Source organism: Leishmania mexicana, chromosome 8 (genome assembly GCF_000234665.1).
Source record: "Leishmania mexicana MHOM/GT/2001/U1103 complete genome, chromosome 8".
NCBI lineage: Eukaryota > Euglenozoa > Kinetoplastea > Trypanosomatida > Trypanosomatidae > Leishmania > Leishmania mexicana.
Window position 1 is genome coordinate 1,587,108 of NC_018312.1, and position 13,430 is coordinate 1,600,537.

Below are 13,430 nucleotides of genomic sequence, written 5' to 3' on the forward strand. Positions count from 1 at the left end.
CCGCTTCGCCGCTGCGAAGTACGCGGCGCCGTTCAGGTAGCGCGCGGCGAACTCCGCCTCCGACAGGTCGAAGAACTTCGTGATCCCGAACTGCGCGTGGGGGTTCCGCGCCTGGTGCTCGCGCATCAGCTCCAGGTTGCGCTCGAAGTTCGCCAGCCGCTGCTGCTCCTCCGCCAGCGTCTCGTACGCGCGCCCGTACGTCCGCTTGAACTCCTCGAACAGCGCAGCAGCCGGCGTGCCCACGTGTATCGCGCGCGCGGGTGCGCAGGCAGCCGCAAGCACCACGCACACAACCGCAACAGCGCAGAGAGCGGCCCTCGACGTCGCCATCGCGGACGCGGGCAGCGAGGGGAACAGAAGGAAGCAATGAACAGAGCGAGGGGAGAGCAAGTGAAACGCAGAGGCCACGGCCCGAACGCTGCGGCAGTGGCGGGTATATAGAGGGCTGCTGCTGGTGGTGGCGACGAGAGTCTGTGCAGGGCGTCGGGAGCAGTCGACCACGGTGCAGGGCAGGTGGGGACGGGGAGAGTGCAAGAGAGGGAGGGACGTCATCACAGGCAACAACGCAGGTGCGGGCAACCTCACACAACAGCGGTGCATCCATGCGCCGCGCGCACAGGGGAGAGGGAGAGGCGCACAGCGACGCACGTCACACATCCCCGGTGCGTGCGCTGCGTGCCAGCCGCCATCGGGGGAAAAGCGACGGTGCTCGTAAGCCCCCTGGCCTCCATCACTCCGCACCCACACGCGACACTACCTCTCCGGCACGCGCACAGGGTCCATCCCACTGCAGCGCTTCGTACATGCCGTCACGGCAATGCTGCACACACACGTACGCACGCGCACACAGGCGCGCACACGCTCACTCTCCATTCTCTTGATTACTGATATATATCTATATATACATATATATATATACGTATGTCTATGTACATGATAGATTTCTAGAGTGTTCCCCTCGACATGCCTTGCTCTGGGGACCGTTGCGCCTCACGCATACGCACGGACACGCACACGCACGCACGCACGCGCGCAGAGAAGAGCCGATGAAGCAAGCACAATCAATAAACAGACCGTGGCTGCAGAGGCGGGGGGCCAACGCGCCCGGAAGGCGTCCCGCACGCAGTGCAGGCATGTGCATGCACGCGAGCGCGGTGCGAACGCAGCGCACCCACAAGCTGCAGGGAGGCGGCGGAGGCGCGCACGCCCGGCACATGACCCGGCAGCCACGCACCACCGTCAAAGCACAAGCGAAGCACCTCCCGAGGGGGAGGAGAAAACAAAGTAGTGGAAGATATCGCTGAACGCACAGCACACAAGTGTGCTGAAGAAGCAAGCAGAATACAAAGAGCCAGACGAAGGCAGAATAGCGGGCTCGCGTATACGCGTGTGCGTGTGCGTGCGAGAGAGAGGGATAACAAGGGAGGCCACGCGAGGGCACGCGAGGGGAGGGGGAGGCGTGAAGCGAGGGCGGGCAGAACAGCCATTCGCGGGGCACCACGACTTGGGTGGTGCCGCAGCTCCGATTCACAGCGCGCCTGCTCGTCCATTTCCCCCCTACGCTCCGCCGCACCTCGCTGCGCTGTCGCCCGCATCGCCTTCCTCTTCCTCTGCCTCACATCTCGCACGCACGCGCAGCTGCCACGGCGGGCGCGCACCCAAGGAGGTGCCCACACGCGCCGGGCATCGCTGCAACCACCACACACACGCACACAAGGGCACACACACCTCTACGTTTATAGGGAGGTGGTCTTCCTCGAGCCGTACCACGATAACGCTCACTTAACCTCGTTGCTCACGGTACACTTCACCCCACCAGTGCAATTGCCGGAAGTATACGTGCGAGTTAACAGGTGGCTATTACCGCACTCCATCACATAGGAGGCGCCTCCCCGCTTCGTGTGGCACTCCTTCGTGGTGATCAGGGCCTTTTCGCACCCCTGAGTGCAGTACATATCAGTGCAGATCACCTGCTCCACCATCATCCGTTCTGAGCGGGCGTCTCGCTGCTCGTGCTCGTGCCAGGGGCGGCACTCTCCCGCACATGCGCGGACACGGGGTATTCACTGAGCAGGCACGCGTTCACCCCCATCACCACGCGCACGTAGCCCTGCTCGCCCCAGTCCCCACCCCACGAGTTCTTGATCACCCAGTACGGAACCTCACCAGTCATGTCGTACCCGACGAGCAGCACAGCGTGGTTCACCTCTTTACCAATGCACGCGGTCAGCACGCCGCTCTTGTAGGACATAAAGGAGCTGGCGTCCAGCGCAATCGCGATGGGGCCATTCTTCGCGAGCCACGCAGCCATCGCCTTTTCGCTGCTTCCGATCAACACGTGGCTGTCGATCTGCGCACCGACAACGAGCTCACTGCTGTTCGAGCACTCGGGCAGATAACCGTTGCCGGACACGTAGGGGTAGCTGTCCTCCGTGTACAGGTGCCCGTTCGTGTTTTGCAGCAGCCAGTCGAACGCCTGCAGCATCAGTCCGCCGTCGCAGCCATCGTTCATGTCATCGCAGCTCACCAGCTGCTGCTCCGACAGGCTCACCAGCTCGTGGCCGGCAAGGTACCACTGCCCCTCGATGTTGCCGACCGACGAGAACGCCCAGCACGACCCGCACTCACCCTGATCCTTCACCGGCGTCACGGCGCCCTTCTCGCGCCAGTCCACCGCATCAGGCACCGCCGACAGGTCCGCGCGCGCCTTGCGGTAGTGCTGGGCGGCGTGCCGCTTCGCCGCTGCGAAGTACGCGGCGCCGTTCAGGTAGCGCGCGGCGAACTCCGCCTCCGACAGGTCGAAGAACTTCGTGATCCCGAACTGCGCGTGGGGGTTCCGCGCCTGGTGCTCGCGCATCAGCTCCAGGTTGCGCTCGAAGTTCGCCAGCCGCTGCTGCTCCTCCGCCAGCGTCTCGTACGCGCGCCCGTACGTCCGCTTGAACTCCTCGAACAGCGCAGCAGCCGGCGTGCCCACGTGTATCGCGCGCGCGGGTGCGCAGGCAGCCGCAAGCACCACGCACACAACCGCAACAGCGCAGAGAGCGGCCCTCGACGTCGCCATCGCGGACGCGGGCAGCGAGGGGAACAGAAGGAAGCAATGAACAGAGCGAGGGGAGAGCAAGTGAAACGCAGAGGCCACGGCCCGAACGCTGCGGCAGTGGCGGGTATATAGAGGGCTGCTGCTGGTGGTGGCGATGAGAGTCTGTGCAGGGCGTCGGGAGCAGTCGACCACGGTGCAGGGCAGGTGGGGACGGGGAGAGTGCAAGAGAGGGAGGGACGTCATCACAGGCAACAACGCAGGTGCGGGCAACCTCACACAACAGCGGTGCATCCATGCGCCGCGCGCACAGGGGAGAGGGAGAGGCGCACAGCGACGCACGTCACACATCCCCGGTGCGTGCGCTCCGTGCCAACTTAAATTGGGGCACTTGGATGGTTAGCTTTACGTGGTTCTGGTTGCAGAATGAGTGGAGGTGGGGATCACATGATTCGTGTGCGTGTGTGGTTTTTCGTGTAGTTGTTCGTAGGTAGGCTCGGTGGAGGGGAGGTGGGAAGGAAACGTAAGGCAGCGGGCGGGGATGAAACAGATAGGTCTTTGTGTAGGGAGTGAAACGACGAAGAGGGCGAAACTGTGGATCATCTTTGAGAGTATGGGGGGTGTGGGAGAAAAGCAGCTGAAGCACGTACACCAACGCCGGTCGGCGATGACACACTGGCACATTCTCGCACGGGTCTTTCAGGACAACGCACGCGCACCAAGATTTCATACTTGTCACCGCCGCCGTCGGTGGAGAGCTGGGAAGCGCACAGTGACGTGCGTTTACGTTTGTGGACAGGAGAAGCCTCAGTCACAATGCAAAGCTTTGTGGCACACTAGGCACGCGGTGATGAAAGCCTAAGGCTAAAGTGTCATGGCTTCCCGGTGTATTTGCTGAACCTTGGCTACCAGTGCGGCGCACCAGCGCTTGTGACGATCCAGAAGCAACGCGTCTTCTTGGACGTGCTCTGGTTCCTGCGATGCAGTCAGCTTCGAATCAGAGCCCCGGTCGCTGGGTCCTGCTGCGACATCCCCTTCTGCCCGCTCCTTTCGCACCTGCTGCCACTCGCGACGACGCCGCTCCTGGCGTTGCCGCAGGTCTGCCCAGACCTTCGGTGACTTTTCCTCAACCAAACGCAGTAGCAAAGGGTCGGTGCGAGGAAGGCTCAAGGCAAGAGCGACAGAGAGCACCCCTTGCGCAACCGCCTCTGGGTTGTACCCGCCCTCCAGAACAACGACCAACCCCGCTGTCCGTCCGTCATGCAGGCACCACCCCTTCACCCGCGACAGGACAGAGGCAAACCCACCCTCGACGGCCATCTTGCCCAATGGATCGCCATAGGCAGCATCGAACCCCAGTGACACCATGACTAGGTCGGGCCTAAACTCAGCCAGCCGGGGCAAGAAAATCTCCTCGAACACGGAGTTCATTAGGTAGTCGGAGATGACCTGCTCACATCGTGCCGGCTGTTGCCCGTTGGTGTGGACGGCAACATTACAGATGCTGCCTTTGGAGGCGGCGTGTCGGCTCCCTCCCACGTAAGCCGTGTCGCCGCGGCCGTCGAAGGGGTAGAACTGCCCTTTATCGTAGCGGTGGAGCGACAGATACAGTAGCGAGCCGGGGTCGCAGGCACCCTCAACAAAAGAGGCGGTTCCCTCGCCGAAGTGGACGTCCAGATCGAGAATGGCGATGCGCGGAGGGCCAGAGGGCAACGTTGATGCGTGTCGAATGCGCAGTTGCTGAGCTGCAATGGCGACATTGTTGACCAGGCAAAATCCGCTCGGCTGTGAGGCCGTGCAATGATGCCCCGGCGGCCGCACAAGACAAAATGACACGAGGGGATGCACACGCCCAGCAGCGCTGGAGGCGGTGCCGGACCGGGAAGCCGCCACACCGCGCAGCGCGGCAACACTAGCGTCGATCACGGCGCCTGCCGAAAGTCGGGCAGCTACGCTGCTTGTCTCGTCGTTGCAGTAAACGTCACTTTTCAAGTTCACCAGAGCCGCCCCACTCTTCAAAAAATGTTCGTAGACTTGCGGATCTTGGAAGGAGCAAACCTCGTCATAGGTGGCGAGTCGTGCAGGTATCCATTGCGAGCGGTTGGCTGCGCTTATCGGTGGCAGAACTCGGTTCGAGTCCGACACCAAGCCACTATCCGCGTGCACCGTAAAGGGAGCCAGCAGCTCGACAGGCAGAACGTCGAGCGCGCGCTCGCAGCCCTGAAGTGCCTCAATTGCGCGTTTCAGACGGTGTGGTGTTTCAGGGGAGCGGCTGATGTCAGAGCAATGTAGCAGCATGCGCGCGTCGAAACACCACCCCACGGTGATGTCGGGAGGTTGCGGTGCCGCCCCACATGCCGTGCTGCTCACAACAGCGGCTTTGGGGCTTTGCGATGATGTGTCCCTGCCCTCTGCATCAGTACAAACGCCCCCTGTGATGTAGTACACTCCTTTATCCACTAGCTTTCCCATGAGCACAAGCTCTTGGTCGTCGACAAGACACAAGTCGGCGGACGGTGAGCTCGTGGAACATCGTGCTCGCAAGCCCACTCGACCAGCTACAGCTTCCAACGGCTCTTTCAGGTCACCTTTTCTAATATGCGCTTCAGTTTCAAGCTGAGGACGCTGGAAGCGTCGCACAGTTACGGTGCCATTCAGCTCGGGATGCGCAAAACGTGGTGGCGGCATGGGTGAACGCCGGTATGCTAAGCACGTAGAAGAGAAAAAAGCGGTGAATGAGAGTCAAAAGGCCTTTTTCATTATCCGGTGTCTAGACCACTTTACGAGGGGCGGAAGGCATGCACGATAGCAGTGCTTGCCTGTCATCCACGAGATCTTCGTCCCCTGAGCTGTAGAACTGAGGAAGTTCTAGGATCCTGCCCTCGTTTAGGAGCAGGCAGAATCGCTTTAGTCGACGGACCTCGCTCGAGAAACCGGTCCCACGTGCATGAAACGTGATAAGCAGGACAAATATAAAGAAACGTAGCGCTGTGACAGAAAAAGAAAATATGCTCTAAAACGAAAAAATATATATATACATATATACGCGCACTCACTTCACAGCGGCCTTCTGACGGTGGAAAGGGATGATCTGGTTGAGAGCCAACTCAGACCCCAGTGGCCCGTAGAAGGGTGGCCGGATCCATCTCCAATTACAAGGATCAGATATCCATTTCCTCGTGTCTTAGAATCTCTGCATATGCCGCAGATGACAACACTCGTACTCGACAGAGCTCGGACAACTGAAGGTCCTCTTCAGTGTCTAAGAGAACGACAGTGTGCTCAACGGAAAACCGATTAACATCCTTTGCTGTGTGAATAATTCACCTCCCCCCTTCCCTCGCCTTCCGTAAGACATGAGCCATGACGTCGCCCTTTGCACTTCAATGAACATCGACCTGGCCCTTCCCAAGGCTCACGAACACCTGCGCACCGTACTGCTCGTTGACCGTCTCTTGGTATCTTGCGATGGTGAACCGCTCACCCCCACCAGCATCGCTGAGAACTCTGGTATAAGGATATCCATCGTTTGGGCTACTTCGCAGACATGCGCAAAGACACGGACTTCTACTTCAGTCCACCACCAACGATGTATCGTGTAATTCGTGGTCAGTCACAAAATATGCCGCATTTAGCGCCGCTTCCTTGTTGCGCGTTGTCCGCCCGCTGTCTCGCGATTGTCAGCTGCTAACGTCAGATGTACCAAGTAACCAGTAACGTCGATCAACCGGTTTCTCCATTCGACACCTAAGGGGACGTCTGATGCCTGAAACGGGAAAAACGCGTCGCCGAGACCGCCGCTACAGACCATAAAGTCACCTCCAGCATGCTTTTGGAGCCACGCGTCTAGACTTCCCAGGCGACAGCAAACTCAGCTCCCGTTCTCCCACTACCCAAATGCTTTCTAGAGAAGAGAGAGTCCATGCATACGACGGACGAGCGTAGAGGCCAACACACCTGAGATAAGGCGCAAAACCACAGCACATCGCGAGTAAGTGATGCGTTGTGCATCACCGCTAGCAACTGCCCAATTAATCTAGAGTCCCGTCTTGTACTGGACCAGAATCATAACCACAGTATCCTCGGATGCAACGAACCCCATCCAAGAGAGGGCATAGAGCGCTCACATTTATGCGACTCTCCCCGTTTTGCCCTTGCTCTTGCCCAACACGTTTATTCTCTCCCAGGGGGCGTGTGTCCAGCGCGGCGCCGCCCCAGGCCGGTCGCACGCCCACCGGCTGGCGCAAAGCACCGCTAGACACACGTTGCGGCAGTCCGCCGACTCAGGCGCCGGTGCGCGCCCTCGGCCCCAAACTCCGCCCAACACCCGCTGAGCAGGGCGCGCCGCAGCCGCCCACCCATCATGCCGGCCGCCCCCTGCTGCATTCCCCCTCGGGGTGACGCGGACCCCCTTTCCAGTCGGCAGTGGGGGTCGGGCGGGGCACATTCGGGTCATGTGGGCACCCTGCCCGTCACACAGGTGGCGCAAACGTCTGGACAGTTGCAGCTCTCTCCGGCGCAGCGCCATCAAGGAGGCCACCGCCGGCATCAGCAGCGACACATCGCTGGCATCACCGCGTCGCGGGTGCTTTGGCCTGTCAGTCCCAGAAGAGGGTTGGCACTCGGAGGGGATAGGGGGGACCTGGTTGCCTTCTCCAGAGGGAGTGGGTACTGGACTTTGCTATCACTTTGAGGTACCCCCTGTCATAAGTGCTCCCGTTTCGTTGTTTCCGAAATTGGTGGGGACCATTTCCTGAGTTATCTCAGCACGGATGCAAATAACGGTCTCGCTGGATCTCAACCTCATGGTTTTCCTGGTCATCCTCGCCGAGCAACTCAGGGAACTCACTGATTCGGCTGTAGCCCAGGCCCACGAGTGTTTTGGTGTAGGAGGCAAGGTTGCAGCCAATCCCGGAGAGAGCCGTCTTCATCAGGGGCAGAGACACAACAAATGAAACGATGGCAACCTTCACGGTCGCGTTAGCTCCGAAAAGCTGTCCATGGGATAAACGCAGAGCAGACAACAAAAAAGAGACAAGCCTTATGAGGTGAAAAAGATTTACATATAGATTTACTCTTGCTTCCAATCGACGGAACTGCTGTGCCTCGCTGTCACACCGCTAGCGTAATCGAGTCTATGCAAGGCCGTCCTGTGGGGAGGAGAAGTCAAATTGTAAAGGCTAATTTTTTTCTCGAGATCCACAAGCTCAAGTCCAAGGCACTGAACTGTACAAGGACGATAAAGAAAGAGAGGTCGAGTCACAACACATTGCAATAGAAAACCAAGTAACCATAGGGAAAACAAACACTAGCAATAATAGTAAATGCATGAGCGAGAGGTCATCAATCCAAAAAAAATTCAGATGCACCGTGAGTGATTGAAATTGCCCTACAAGAGTTCTTGCGACTTCTCCATATGGTTAGGTACAAAAAGTCTCCTCGACCCATTCCAGTCCGACAAGACTTGTGCGTGATAGTCTTCACAGAGTGGCAACTCGGCACCGTAGGCAGAGAAAACTGGTCATCGTCGGCGTGATCAACGAACAGAATGTTGAGAGCACTCCTGTCTAACGGCACCCCAATGTACGCCTCAGGCGAAAAACTATCCAGCAAGAAACTATTACTGGTGTTGATACCCTAAACCCTAAGCTTCTCGTTCTGCCGGTCGAAGGGGTCAAGCTCTGAGTCTATGTGAAGAACACCATTCACAGTACAGGATATGCGCTGCGAATTTTCGAGAAGCAGAGGTCACTTCTGTGGGCCAGGTACTCCCACACCACATTGAATAAGGTTATTGGATACTTGCAGGTGGCTCTCTCTCACGTTTATTCCCCTTGAGCGAGGAGTTTTCAGAGATGACCCTTGTTTATTTCCAATGAACTCTTTCACTTCTTTCGCCCACTCATCATATCGACCCACAAACTGCCCCGCAATTGCACACTGGTGGCTTTTGTCAGCACCTGCTCCCCTTTCGTTGTGCTCCATTGCACTCGCATCCCGAGCGAGCTCCGGCTCTTGACCCATCTTAGCAATCAAAGGTCTAAGTAGCGGCGCTGTGTGGCGGGCCAGCGATAAAGGAGCTCCCCCAAGAACGCCGGTATCGACGCGGTCGTCCAATTCTAGTGCCCGTTGAAAGAGCAGCTCCCGACTGTCGTTTGTTGATTTCAAACGGTATCGCCGGCGCCACGCGCTTGCAGTGAGACGATCCGCAACTTTGAAAGGGGTCACCCCACTCCCAGCTCTACTGCGCGGAGAGTGAGGCAGGGAAGAGCAACCTGATGATAAGTTCAGGGCGTAGTTTTGCAGTGATGAGAGCCCTCACGCACCTTTCGTCTGGACTTTATAAATGCTTCGGTTCGAGAACAGTGACACCCTGTGGAAACAGTCATTGTGGGGAGTATTGCAACCCAAAACTGCTTCAGGCAGAGTATTCTCCAAACCAAGGTGCTCGGTCATCCGAGCGTTCCACTCTTTCCATTTTATCAAGATAATTTCTTCCTTTGCCAATATTTGCGCCTCTATCGCTTGTGGAACCCTTTGATACGCTGATGATGGGTTGGATATAAGGGACCCCTCAGGCAATATTGGTGCCCTTCGACCAGAGCAGGAAGCGGTTACATCATGAACCCGGTGTCTGCTTGGGCGGCCGTTGCTCCTGCCAAGATCCATGTACGCGCATCCCCTATACTTGCTGCCTCCTCGTGATACTACATTGCCCTCGTGGGTGACAGAACGAGAGCCACTCTCGTGCAAAGGCGAGAAGTTCAACTCTAAGCGTGTGGGCACTGGATGTGGCACAGACAGCATTTTAAAGCCGAGAAAAAACGTAACTCCACACCAAGCGTGCGTAGGCACAAAAAGGAGGGCAAATAAGGCGACAAATTCTATAGAAAGATGCACTATACTAGTTCTTCTTCCATCTTGGGGGCCCAGCGACAAAGACACCGTAGGCTATTCGCATTCTTCCCCTTACCCCCACAGTGACATCCCACCTCTCATCTATTTTACTACATCTGATCTATTTTCACAGCATTGTTTTCTGTTACCATATCAGTCTCACCTGCGCCCACCCTGGAGACCTCCCCTCTTGACCCCCCCCTCGACCAAGTTGCCCATTGAGCTCGCACGCAACAGCCCAGGCAACACGGAAATCAGCAGAGACGGCAGTCGTCAATGTTCAGTAACCAGATCTCCGCACGCCACATTGCAGCTGGCAGCTCCTAAAAAAATTACACCAGCAACCCCCCTGAGAACGAGGCACGCCTCAAAGCGATAGCAAAGTCCAGTACCCACTCCCTCTGGAGAAGGCAACCAGGTCCCCCCTATCCCCTCCGAGTGCCAACCCTCTTCTGGGACTGACAGGCCAAAGCACCCGCGACGCGGTGATGCCAGCGATGTGTCGCTGCTGATGCCGGCGGTGGCCTCCTTGATGGCGCTGCGTCGGAGAGAGCTGCAACTGTCCAGACGTTTGCGCCACCTGTGTGACGGGCAGGGTGCCCACATGACCCGAATGTGCCCCGCCCGACCCCCACTGCCGACTGGAAAGGGGGTCCGCGTCACCCCGAGGGGGAATGCAGCAGGGGGCGGCCGGCATGATGGGTGGGCGGCTGCGGCGCGCCCTGCTCAGCGGGTATTGGGCGGAGTTTGGGGCCGAGGGCGCGCACCGGCGCCTGAGTCGGCGGACTGCCGCAACGTGTGTCTAGCGGTGCTTTGCGCCAGCCGGTGGGCGTGCGACCGGCCTGGGGCGGCGCCGCGCTGGACACACGCCCCCTGGGAGAGAATAAACGCGTTGGGAAACAAGAGCGCGCTTTAACTCCACTTCGCGAAGGAACTGGAAGAGAGACGGCCCCCCCAGTTTCCACCGCAATCACCAGGAAGAGGCTGCCTTTTCGCCAGACTTCCACCGCCGCTCCCGGCGTCTGCTGGGCCGGGGGGGCGCGCGCGCGGGGGGGGCCGAACGCCGGGAAACCCCCCGAGGCCCGAAAAGCGCAGGCGCACAGCAAGAAAACAAACCACCGCGACTTTCCAGGCGCCACCAAAAGCCCCAGCGTCACGCAGGCGCCGCCTCCTTAGGTCCCCACCCCGTTCGCCCCGGGAACGGTATTGTTTGGATGGGCGGTCTACCGAAACCGGCCAGCCCCGCATAGTTTAGGTTCCCGTGAAAAAGTTGCCCTTAGCAAAGTCATCCACCATGGCGTGGCGCCACGGCCAACCACCGGCGGTGGGGGGGGGGGGGGGGGCGGCGTGCCTGGGCGTTCCTTCGGGCGTGGGTGGGTGTGGCCTTTGTCGAAGGCGGGGGCGCAACCCCGGCCCCGGCCCACCCCACCACAACACGCGGCGATAGGCGGCGCCCTAACCCACCCACGCGCCCAGCGCCCCGACGGTCCTTTTGCGGCGAGGCGGTGCGGAGAGTAATCCGGAACTTATTTTTTCTTACAACACAACATGGTATGCCCTGCCGCTTTGGCATCCCCATACCTTACCCACCCATTCGCACGAAACACCGTTTCGGCGCCTCACCCGCGCGCCCCCGACGGCGAAGTTGGACAGGGCCGGATCGCACACCGCGTGACAGAGACAGATGCGCGCGATGCCTGCACCCACCCGACCCTCCCCTACCAAAGCAAAAGCGCACCCAGAGCGCACCAGGCGAGGAACCACACCCGCGCACCCCCGGGGCAAACCCCAGCGCCGGACCCAGAGCCCCCACCCCACTTTCCGCCGATCCAAACCACCCATCGCCCGAAACCCGCCGCGCTATCCAATGCATGAAAACACCACCCCCAACACCGCACAGGCATCTTCATAGAGAACGGTGTCCCAAGGACCCCGACCACCCCACCAAAAACGCGACAGCGCACAATATTCCCAAACACCCCGCGAGACCAACCTCACTTCCGCCCCCACCAAACCACACCCGGCGCGGCCGGAGATCTTTCAAACCACCCCCCCCCCCGTTGGCGACCGCCGCCGCGAAGGGTCCCCCAAGCGGCGGCGACGCCCCAACGGGCCAAAAAAAAAGAACACCACGTTTCCGGCATTCCCGACGCCAGGGCCAAAGGAACCCCCACCACACCCCGGGCCTCGGCCAACCTTCGACCCGCCGGAGCTTCCCGGAACATTTTTTTTACTCGGCGAAGGGGTCGCTCGACTTGTCTGCGCCGCTAGAAAAACCGCCGCGGACAACCCCCATCGTTTCTTTATTGCGCGTTTCCCCGGCCCTCCCCCCGGTCGCGAAGACGGGGGCGGCCCCCGGCGGGAAAAAAAACCCGGGCCGTTGGGGGGGCCCTGCGCCCGCGGGGGCCCGCGCCGCCGGCAAGGCCCTGGCCCCCGGGCCGCGTTTCCGCCAACCCGGGGCGCGGCGGGCCCATTAACAGGGCGCGGGGCGGCCCCGGCCGGCGCCCCACGACGGCACCCCAAAGGCACCCGCCCCAGCGGAAACGGCCGGGATGGGGGCCGAAGCCAACGGGGGTGGCCCGCGCCGAAACGCCCCACCTCGCCCTTCGCGCAAGGCCCCAGGCCCCGGGGGTTGGTCCCGATTGGGTTTTCCCACCCCCGTTGCGGCCGCGGTGGGGGTTTGGATGGCGGGGGATGGGCGCCCCCCCCCCATTTTTTGGGAACGGGCCCCTATGATTTTTCTTTCTGCTCGAAGACACGGCGGCTTTCCAAACCGGGGGGCCATATTTCCGCCACGCGCGCGATGGCCAGGCGCACATCCAGGGAAAAGCGCGGGCCGCGACCCAGCCAGCGGGAATCCCGGTTTGGCGCGGTGGTGTGGCGCCGTCCTGGTGTTTTTCGCCGGTTTGTCGTGCTGTTTTTCTGCGGCGCCTGCACGTTGGCGGCTTGGTGTGAAAAGGCGGCGCGGGGCGGCTAGGGGAAAAAGGCCCGGCGGTTTTGCCGAGGGCGGTGTGCGCGAACGCCGGCCCCGTTACGGATGACCTTTCAGGGTTTCTCTGGCGGAAATTTTCCCATGCCAGGAGCAGGCGGATTTTAAGAGTTTGCCGCCCCCAATGCGGATAGGCAGGAAAAAGTTTGGGCATCGGGCGCCGCCGTGGGTGGTTGGCCGGGGGGTGCGCCACAGAACCTTTAGGGGTTTCCAAGAACAGCAAACATATCCCGAAAACATATCCGGACCAGCGAAAAAAACGCGCCGCGGCTTCCAAAACCTTTGGCGTTGGCCGCAGCCAGCCTGTTTTGGCAGGGGCGTGGCTGGCGGAAAGGCCGCCTTCTTTGGGTTGTTTCGTCGCGCAAAGCGGCGCCAAATAAGACCAGGGGTCTCTGGGGCCGCGGCTGGCGCTTGCTGCTGCCGGTCGTCTTGTTTTCCGGGGTGCGTGGTCGCGCTTTGGGCCGCGCCGGGTGTCTAAAGGGGGGGGGGCGCCAAACAAAGGCCCAA

The 13,430-nt window shown here is 60.1% G+C and overlaps 2 protein-coding genes across 2 annotated transcripts; both read right to left on the reverse strand.

Annotated features, from left to right (window-relative positions):
• Positions 1 to 1,981: 1,981 nt before the first annotated feature.
• On the reverse strand, positions 1,982 to 3,061 carry LMXM_08_1080 (putative cathepsin L-like protease; the record flags this gene model as incomplete). The annotated part of the gene is made up of 1 exon (XM_003872609.1): positions 1,982 to 3,061. One exon carries the CDS (start codon positions 3,059 to 3,061, stop codon positions 1,982 to 1,984), a length of 1,080 nt encoding a protein of 359 aa, XP_003872658.1.
• Positions 3,062 to 3,901: 840 nt separating this feature from the next.
• Positions 3,902 to 5,725, reverse strand: LMXM_08_1090 (putative histone deacetylase; the record flags this gene model as incomplete). Its single annotated transcript, XM_003872610.1, has 1 exon — positions 3,902 to 5,725. The coding sequence occupies one exon, from the start codon at positions 5,723 to 5,725 to the stop codon at positions 3,902 to 3,904; it is 1,824 nt and encodes a 607-aa protein (XP_003872659.1).
• Positions 5,726 to 13,430: the final 7,705 nt, after the last annotated feature.